The sequence below is a fragment of the Sesamum indicum genome, linkage group LG5 (assembly GCF_000512975.1).
Source record: "Sesamum indicum cultivar Zhongzhi No. 13 linkage group LG5, S_indicum_v1.0, whole genome shotgun sequence".
Lineage (NCBI taxonomy): Eukaryota > Viridiplantae > Streptophyta > Magnoliopsida > Lamiales > Pedaliaceae > Sesamum > Sesamum indicum.
The window spans coordinates 13,300,074-13,310,453 of NC_026149.1; the positions used below are offsets into that span (position 1 = coordinate 13,300,074).

At 36.7% G+C, this 10,380-nt stretch overlaps 2 protein-coding genes across 2 annotated transcripts; both read right to left on the reverse strand.

The window, feature by feature from the left end:
• On the reverse strand, positions 1,070 to 6,463 carry LOC105162567 (probable methyltransferase PMT7). The gene is made up of 7 exons (XM_011080626.2): positions 6,059 to 6,463; positions 4,773 to 5,181; positions 3,539 to 3,828; positions 2,846 to 3,217; positions 2,223 to 2,469; positions 2,006 to 2,144; positions 1,070 to 1,668 (listed from the first exon to the last, which is right to left on the reverse strand). The coding sequence occupies exons 1-7, from the start codon at positions 6,228 to 6,230 to the stop codon at positions 1,507 to 1,509; spliced, it is 1,791 nt and encodes a 596-aa protein (XP_011078928.1). The 5' UTR covers positions 6,231 to 6,463; the 3' UTR covers positions 1,070 to 1,506.
• On the reverse strand, positions 7,611 to 10,099 carry LOC105162568. The gene has a single exon (XM_011080627.2). The coding sequence runs from the start codon at positions 10,033 to 10,035 to the stop codon at positions 7,714 to 7,716; it is 2,322 nt and encodes a 773-aa protein (XP_011078929.1). The 5' UTR covers positions 10,036 to 10,099; the 3' UTR covers positions 7,611 to 7,713.

The window sequence follows — 10,380 nt, forward strand, 5'->3', positions numbered from 1 at the left end:
TTCAATCATTATTAGAAAATTCACACATAACTCTTAATATTGATGAAATTATTTTTTTATAGCCATTTGTAATTGTCAACTTTATTTTTGTTATATTTTTTTTTAAAAAATAAAAAATGTTAAAACATCAGATAAGTGGATAAAAAATTATACTAAAATATTAAGAAAACTCGTTGTAGTTTACTTTTTAAATAAAGAACGGAGCTTATCTTGAAAAATGCGAGTTGTATTTTAATCTTTAAAAATTTGAGTTGTATTTTAATAATTATTTAAAATGTAGTATAATGTTGAAAAATAAATAGCATATAAATAAGTGAAAGAAGGAAATTAATGTAATAAATTTTTTAAGCGGTAATAACATAATTATACACATCAATACTTTAATAAATTAAATAATTTATTTTTTCAATTAATATAATTTATATAAAAATGAGACGGGCATCTATATATTTTGTGAAATTTTAATTCTAAAAATAATATATTGCAAATTAATTTTAATAATTAAATGAAATATATAAGGGAGGTGGGATCCAAACCCTCGACAAGCGTGTAACTGTCTTGTCAATTGTCATCTCATCCTTATTCTTACTGCCCTATGAGTCTCGGACCACCTCCCATTACTATTTTTCTTTTTTTAAAAAAAAAGTGTTTCTTTTATTTATTAAAATTATTATTTAAATATTTAAGTGTAATATCTTAATAATTTTATTATTTTATTTAAATATTTAAGTGTAATATCTTAATAATTTATCAAATAATATAAATATATTATTTACAAATTATGAGTACTCTCTATTCAATGTCATCCCCACTTTCCACAATCGCGATCGTTTTTATAAATATGACTTATTATATCATTCGATATATTTAATTGCAAAAAATTGATTAAGTAATTCAATGCATCCAATTGGAAATTTTAATTAATCCATTAATAAATCTAAATAAAAAATATAAAAAAAAATAAACAAACAAAAAACTACTATTACAGTAGATAAATACTTATTCGACGTGGAATTTCGACATAATTTCAAGATGGTTTGGATGCGGCAGAGAGAGAGAGAGAGACCAATGAGACTAACAAGAAATGCTCCAAATTTTGACAAGAAACTACCCAGGTTTCCTCAACCTTCTGTTCATATTACAGGACAATTAGCTAACACGACACACAATTGTTACAATACACTCCGCCTTCGGCACAAAGTACCTGTCTGAACTGGAGAACATTTGAATACACGGAATCCGTTGAGGTCCGACAAAAGAATTTTCACGTTCTAATCCTACCGTAACAGAAAATACACCCCCATTGCTCTGAACATAGACGCAAAAACATCTATACTTTGGGCAGCGTATGACCGACAAAATAAGTTAGAAGTAGTACTCACGTTAATTTTGAGTATCTTTGCAGTTGAATGGAGAAGTTTCCACCCAACGTCAAACACAAGCAGCATTTTGGATACTTGCATGTAGAAAGACCTGCACAGGCAGCGCCTTCGTTTTCTCGTCTCATTAGAGGATGGCCCAGAACTTCTTTCTGCAAAATAGGACGGGTTCCATTCTTTTTCTATCGTCTTCAAGAAAATGCAATTGAGTGTCCCAGAGAAACTTCGGAGCAAGATCTATAATCCTTGAAACCAAGGAATCATCTTCGCCTCTAATAATAATATAGCCCTGAACATGAATGTAATGAAATTATATTATTTTGGAATGTAACATGGTAAACCGTGCATGAAATTCTAGTTTGAATCAGGTTCAACCAAATCCAAGCTCATCATGTTGAGGATGCACTATACTTGTTATGTGATTGGTTTACAATTTAAGAAGAGTCGGCAGCCGTATGACAAGTGTTGGATAATTTAGTACACTTGCTATGTGATGTGATTGGTGTATAGTTTAAGGAACGTGACTAATCACAGTAACACCGGCAATGTAATTGGTTGGGGCATGATCATATTAGCAAGACTTTTCCATGGGCATCATAAAAAGTGGGAGTTTCAGCATATTTCACCTGGGGTCGCAACATGCGGTCCATCTCCAGCATGATATCCTCAAGTAAACAACCTTCTTCACGACTTCTATAGCTAGAGAAAAGACGGTTGGCGTGCAACAAATCATACGAGCGTGGGTACGTTGAGAATGGTTCACACCTGTACTTACCAGTACAAATCATGGCATCATTTTGCTAATAAGCATAAGAACTGAATATGTATATTTCTATGACTTACCAGTCATGAAAAGCACCTATCAACCCCCTGTCGTAAATGGCAGATAAGGTATTGTTCATGCTTGCTGGAACTACGTTCATGACCCAAGTAGGCCATGTGCTCAAGGCAACTGAAAATCCACCAAGGAAAGCATTCATATCCATGACATTCCGTATTTCTTTCTCTCCAACGTCCATTAATCTCCAGTAGTGACGGACTTGATCTTGCCAATAGATCGTATCTAATAAAAACTTGTCCCGATTGATACCTGCACCATATACGTAAATTGTGAGGCTCAACCTTACTCATTGAAGCAAAGATCGGCACACATTGCAAATAATGAGATGAACACTGGAAATATCACATTTCAGTGTTTTTCAAGCCAGGGCTCGAACCATGTTGAATACATCTACTAATATGCTTCTCTCTCTACACACACACACACGCGCATCATAAGCTCAAGAACAAGAGATGCGAGCTATCTATCTTTCAACAGTCACATTCAGAAGCATGTTGCAGAAAGCTGGAACATATCGACATTACACTTAGAGCAACAACCACATAATAGACTAGATAACAGAGAGCAGAACAATTTTGTTCCAAATACTCGGATTACCTAATAATTTAGAACTTAATTATGGTACCTAGTTTAGTGAGACTTGTGGAATACTCTGAGAGGCGTTGTGGCTTTGGAGGGAGTTTCTGGGAAACATGTTCTTCTATACAGTTCCTCAATGGTGTTTTCCATGATGGTTTAGCATTGTATGTTGAATCGCAAATACTAATAAGCTTCTGCTGTGCCTTCTCCTGGAGGCACAAGTTATTATCTGGCTTAATCCAGATAGCCGTCTGCACTTGTCGGGCAATGAGTCTCCAGCACATTGCAGAAGTCAGATTCATCAACTTATCCCAAATCAATGGGAAATCTTTGTCTTTTCTGTATGCAGGAGGGGCAGAGTAGACAAAATATCCATTTGACCGTAACAGGCGATCCACTTCTTTTATTAGAATGCCATCTGCACCCGAAACATTAAAGGATGAATATTGTATTTGTAAATATAAGCAGAGCATTCTTCTTATACAAGATGTTTACTTAACTCTGACGTACTGAGAACACATAGAAACACTATTAAGAGGATGGCTGATATGTATAAGTTTTGTAATCAAAGACAACGAACAGTAAATTAATCGATGATAAGTTTAAGCTCTTTTCTTAAAGGCTTTTAACACATCCCGGGGAAATATTCTCAAATGAAAAACTGTTGTGGAGAAAAAAAATTGATATGATATCTTCTTTGGAGTCAAATTTTGTTTTATTAATTACAGAAAAAACTAACCATTCTCATGAAAATCAACACGACATCTGGAACAATGGACCATCTCAAAGGAGTTGCTGGGATACGGCAGCTGTTTTGTGGATAAAGCAGAAATCATGGCACGAATTCCTCTTTCCAAAGCAAATTGGATTTGGTTTTCATGGCCGTCTTTAGGAGCGAAAGACATAGTTTCGATATTTAAGGGAAGAAGATACGCTGAGAAGCTAGCTACTCCACAACCAATGTCTAGAACTTGAAATACACCAGCAGAATGGAGGTTGCCAGTCTCATTAGTTGTCATATTTCCTAACCTGCAGCAGCAGACTCAAAGTCAGCTACAATTACACTTGAACACGTACAGGAAAACATCCTTGCTTGTCAAGCTGTCCATAGAACTGCAAGATGAAGGATCTGACAGTTTCTTAAGCAATGTACATCAGACAAAATCTTGCTAGGATCCCCAGCGTTGTGATCTTTTATGGTCGCAACTCCATAGTACAAAACTTTTTATTTTCGGCTAAATTGTTGTCAGATACTCTTTACATTCATTAGGTGTAGCTTTTGCTATTTTGCTTTATTGCATATGAAGGAAATAGTAACAGAAAATTAAGTTAGTACAGTCGGAAACTAATTGCAAGTGGAAACTGTTCTCTGGTAATACAAACTAGTCTATAATGCACCAATACTTTGACATCATCACAACTCTTGGCAAAGTTTAGGAGTTACAGAGAAAAATGAAAATAAAAAGTCAAGTGACTGAGAATTAGTGTATGCTCTTATCAGTTTCGAGCCTCTCCCTCCCTGCTTGAGTGTCTCTTGTTAAAGTCAACACAAAATTTTGGCACAAACAACAATTGCAGCCACAGTCAATATTGCCAACACAAGCATTTTTCTCTTTGAGATCACACTAACATCTTTATAAATACATAACAAGTAACATTTATTGGATATATACATAAACTCTACACACATGCACATTTCACAACAAAAAGACAGTGATAGATTTCTAATTGCTGACCCATAATATCGACTTGATTCTATAAGTACTTAGAAGCATGAAGTGCCGTCAAATTTCTGCATTTGATTATGAATTCTAACATTCATCAAAACTTACAAGATGCAATACTTGATATCTGCAACATAATGCATTGGTATCATCTTACATAAGTTTTAATGAATCAGAGGGCCAACTCATGCACTTTAAAATAAAAATCTCTGATCCCAGTATCAATCAAAGAGTAAAAACCACAAGTACCTCTGGATGTACTCCGGAGCTCCATGCTTGAAGTGAGTACCTCCACCAGGAAACCACCAGAGCTGATCCTTCTCATGCACCCAATTTTGCCCTCCTTTAACTTCAGCAAGATGCGTGTGATTTACATTGCTTCGCCAAACATAGTCTCTACTGGTAGGCCATCTTATCGGTATCTTATAGTCAATTGGTGGAGGAACCAAACAAAACAAGCGTCTATTGAGAGGAGGACAATGCCTCTCCAGCTCCTCTTTCCTAGAAAGATCTAGTTTTGGTAGTAGCTCTTTGATGTAAGAAACATCATGGCACGGAATATATTCATTATATCTCAAAGGGCATATGTTCATCCCTGTTTCTGGGATCCTAAGTGGTACTGTCCGATAAGTAAGACTAACTTTATTTCTAAATACACCTGCAAAATATAAAGACACCGCAGATTTAATCAGAAATACATGCATTTGAACCATTGTTCTGCAAAAGATTTTAAGCCAATCCAAAACACAAAACTAACTGGTCTGAAGCCTGAGCTCAGTCTCAACTGGGACAGATATTTCCAGTGATCACCATTCAACTTACCTTCGCATATCTGATATTATTACGAACAAAGCGTCTATGGATCATTATATGATTTACTTAACATCAAACAAAGCATAAAGTACTCAAGCAAAATACACCACAAAACCAGAAAATACAACAATTGGCATCAGCATTTCCATCAGATATCAAACTAGAGCATGTCCAAAGTTAACTTTCTTCATGCTACACAACAGGGCCTAAATTATTTTTACCCATAGGAAACAACTCCTTTAGTATTAAGCTAGTAAGAATAACAATTGTTTAGCTCAACCAGATAACATCCTAAAAACCCATCTTCAAGTGAAGATTTCTAAACAAAGATTCAAACTTTGGCATTCAACTGACAAAAAGAAGTATTCTTTTCGATGCTATACACTCAAAAATGCAAAACTAACAAGATCTTTCACTACATTTATTAACCTTTTACTGTATTAAACAATTTAAGCTTGAACCCATAATTGCATATGGTCCCAGCCTGCTAATTTCCAAACACCCATTTGCTATTGAAGATTTCTTGACAAAGATTACAACTTTCAAATCAAGAAAGTGCTGGTTTACATTTTTACAAACTCAAAACACAGAATTAGCAAGATTTTCACTATATGAATCACTTACAAAATTAAATAACTGCTGATGAAGTCCCAATTAGAGAATGTACAACTAATCCAAGAAATCAAATACATCTCTACACACACACACACATATACACTAACCAGAAGATGATGCTGAATCACTGGCTGCGGGGGCTGCTTTCTGTTGTACGTTTTGCTGTTTCAGTGGTGCGTATTGAAAAGAAGAATTGTTGCCAAAGAGAGTGCCCGTGTAGAAGGAAGCTATCATCACTAGAAGGACTACCCCTACAACCTGGCCCGCCTTCCAACCCATTTTTTTCCACCTCAATATATTTACAGGTATCTATGTATATATCAATGCCTGTACATTATTGCAGAGAGGCAGATCGAGAGATCTCTCACACAGTGTGTGAAATCGAGAGAGAGAGAGAGAGTGTGTGTGTTTGTGAGAGAGAGAGAGAGAGAGAGAGAAATCTTGAAAAGGCTGTTGATGTTAACGTCGGTGAGAGCTAACCAGATCAGAACTTCTAAAATCAAGAATCACATATGCATAAATTCTTACATAATAATACTTTCGTAGTTGTCTATTTGTTTAGGGTGTAATTGCATTTTTTCCTACCGAAAAAATTAAAAACAATTTGTCTTAATTTTTCCCATCTCAAAAATTAAAAAGTCTTGAGGCTTGGCTTCTCAAAATTTCTAATTTGACATTTTTTATGCCTCAAAATTTTAAAAAGAAAATATGTTGGAAAATTTGATTACAACGCTAATTTCCTTATATACTTACTCCTTTACTCTTTCCATCATTTATCTACATGGTACAAGTAATTTTTCTCTTCTTCTTCTCAAATTAATGTATAGATTTCTTTCATATAATTAAAATTACAACAAATTATGGGTTTGACACTCGAAAACTCAGATATATCAGTTTTTTAATTTCGGAGTAAATGTGTTGTTTGGAGATACTTTATTTATTTATTTGTTCCTTTGACATTTAAATACGATGATAATTATGAGAATTATATGACTGACTAGTAGTAGCTCGAGTTTAATCTAATTGATATTGCAACTCAAGTTGATTTTATTTTTGTAACAGATGCAAAAAGGATGAACTCCCTTAATCTGTCATTTCAAGAACCTGCAATCAAATGATGGAATTCATGTAGCTGTATTGATACTGAAATTCATCTCACTTCCAACATTAACTACAATTCTTTATGTACTTTTTTTACTTGGTAGAGTTGAAAGTATGGGGATTCATGTCCTAAGTTAAGTCCCACATCGCAAATTAATAAAACAATTAACATGTAATTATTTCGAGGTCTGCAATTGTATGGGCACGACCTTACTTGAACAGGATCTGTTCTATAGGCTCGTACCTCTGTATCCTTGAGTTCTAAGGAGACAGGAAATCAAGTCTGGTGGATGAAACATGGCTGCTTGGCCAGAGCGTGATTAACAGTTCCCACGGCTACTAAGCCATTGGGGCAGTAGAGGATCGTTCTTAGCTGGAAAGCTCTGGCTGAGATGGCCTTGCAGCTGTCTGACAGACTCCTCAAAACATTGTCATTTTTTGTGCCCTTTTTATTTCTGTGATTCTTCTTACATTGTACATTTGATCCAAACTAGGTGATTCTTGATTGTTAACAGCCCAGGTGTTCTATCTTAGGTAAGGTGTGTAATGAGTATATCAAAGGGGAGAGAGATTTAACTTTGATTATATGGTGAGAGAAATATACATACAACTGTTTCTCATCCGCAGTGTAACCAAAAACAATTTGTTGAACAATGGTACATTAATCAATGTCTGCTAAATCAGTGCAATCAATATCTTGCAAAGTCAACCTTCCCATGTATAACTCACTTATGTGGTCCGAACACAGGGGGACACACTTTCTATGTAGACTCTCATGAATCACGGCCATCCCAAGAACCCAACTATAGTCGTCCAATGGGTTCACATTCAGATGGTTCTGCAGTAACCGGATCCTGTAAACAATTGTATCGGTTCTGTCGCAAAAATGAGCAATGCAACGGCGTGAAGGTTCATCAGAAACCAGTCTGATCAAGGCTAAAGTCAGGGCTCCATCAACGGGCTTTGGATCTGAAAGATTTTTATCTCCCATCATCTTGATTTCCCTTTCTGAAGGGAAGTGCACTTCTTCAGTTCCATTAGTACCGGAAACTTTTAAATCCTTTGTGAAATGCCTCATAGCCTCGCGCTTGGTGGCTTCGTGTTTTTCTGCTAAGGTTAAGATACAAGAGAAACGAAGATGATAACTTACAACAGTTTTTATGTTTCGGAAGTTGTGACAGCAGCAAAAGAAATCGAGCCATCTTCTTCCAACCCCGGCATACCACTTGATAATGTCAACATCTTCAAGAACCATAAGTAAACTGATTGGCCTTGGACGACCCATCTTATTGGTAAATCCAACCATTTTGACGGCCTTTCGTACGAGTTCTATGGGTGCATCGACTTTGATGCAACGTTTTGTCAAATCCTCGACAGTTTTTTGAGCATACTTTTGTTCCTCCTCTTCTTCTCTTCTTCTCACTTCTTCTTCCAGTTCCTTCTTAGCCTTCACTGGCTTCAAATACTTGTCAACTTGATGCTGAAAGTTGTCATAAGCATCAACAAGATCATGTGGGAGCAGATCTCTGATCCTGCCCAAAGAGAGAAAATCACCAGATGAGAGCTCACGGTGCCATTCCCACCGCTCGTCTACAGATCTCAAGAACTCATGGACCACTTCATCAGCCCAAGTGCTAAAGATTTGCCTCACTTCATTCTCTATTTCGAAGTCGAATTTGAATCCATTGCTTCGCTTCAACTTCTTGAGCACGTGATTCATTAACTTCATTCCCAACTTTTTCCTGTTTCTCTCCCTTGCATTTTTCAACTCTAAAAGTCTGACTTCTTTCTGCCTAAGATACTTCTTCCGCGCCCTAATTGCTTTCTCTGTCATTGGCGGACGCAGAACTGAAGGTGCAACAGCCTGAAGCTCCATCCCCATAAAATGAATCTTCTCAGAAACCGCACTATGAATAACTGTTCTCTGTCTATCCACCTTCAAATCCAAGTTCTGTTCCATAAACATTACAACCCTATTCTTCAAATCCATTGCCAACATCTTCGTTCCTGATGTAATAATCAATATCTCATTCAAATACCGGACTGCATAAATCTTCACTGGCTTATAGAAAACATTAATTGAACTCGATTCCCCAGGGACAAGCTCATTTTCCTTGAACTCCGGATTCTCCTTATTGGTTTTCAGCCGTAATTCTTGCACTTCCTTATCGAACCCATTCAAGTAAACATTAATCAAAATTGAACTCAGAGAACATTCTTGCGGCAGCCCTCTACCCAAACAAACCCCACCAAGATTAACAGCAACTACCTTACAATCAAACAACCTCCTTATGAAATCAAGAAGTTCACTGTCTTCAATTTTCTCTCCTAGCATCAAACACAACTTATCTACATGCCTAGCACCAAATAATTCGTTATCAAATTTAACACTAAACCACCAACTGGGATTCTCCACAGAATTCTTCAAATACCTAACCGCTGTGTGGCGGCCCATGTTTGCACGGCCGCCATATGAAAATGTGGCAAACCTATCATCATAAATGACTTCAAGTACAATCCTAACAGCTTCAAGCACAACTTTAAGCTTCAGACTGGGAAGCACAAGGGGTGTACCTCTGCTAGCTTCTGGAAAAACAGGGACGCAGCATGATTCAACATCCAACGAGCTCTTGGAGAGCTGAAAGGAGAGTTCTTGGAGGGAGAAAAACTGAGCCGACACCCAGTCAAGAGTGAGTGGCGGCGGCGGTGAGTCCGGCGCATGTTTTCTAAGGTTCTGGCAAGCGGTGAGGAGGAGGGAAGGCGAAGCGACGACGTGCTGGAGGAGGTTGCGGAATTTGCCATGGTGATAGTGGGAGAGAACAAGGGATTGGAGGGCTGATTTTGTAAGAGGTTGGACTTCTGTAGAGGAAAGGAGTGGCTGGTGGCCGAGGGTGGAGAAGAACGGCGAGGTCCTGCCGGAGAGACGTAAATTCACGGCGGAGATGGTGGCGGATTTGGGTTTTCTGAGGAGGCTCAGGAGCATTTGGAAATCTGCAACTGTTTGATGTCTGTGGGGTTTTAATTGGTTCTGGAGATGAACAAGTTTAGTTGGACCAGCCCCAAACAATTTTCTTGAAAATTCCTGAATTCAAATCCTCAATTTTATTCCTTGGGCCCTAAAATCTATTTAAAAAATTTAATCATAATTTCATTAAAAAATTTACTAAATTTCAGAATTATAGTGAAGTTTTTTCTAATAGACCAATATTTTGAAATAATATATATATTCATACTAATATATAAAAGAGAGACTCTCTGCACTCTTAAACGACAGTTAGTGAACTAATAATCATATCCCAAATTAAATACTTTTAAAAAATTAATTTTA

Coding starts and splice junctions, on each gene's coding strand:
- LOC105162568 (XM_011080627.2), bottom strand. CDS start 10,035: ATGCTCCTGAGCCTCCTCAGAAAACCCAAATCCGCCACCATCTCCGCC.
- LOC105162567 (XM_011080626.2), bottom strand. CDS start 6,230: ATGGGTTGGAAGGCGGGCCAGGTTGTAGGGGTAGTCCTTCTAGTGATG. Junction 3,829..4,772: donor GCTCCGGAGTACATCCAGAG/GTACTTGTGGTT, acceptor CTGCTGCTGCAG/GTTAGGAAATATGACAACTA. Junction 2,145..2,222: donor ATAGGTGCTTTTCATGACTG/GTAAGTCATAGA, acceptor TGGTAAGTACAG/GTGTGAACCATTCTCAACGT.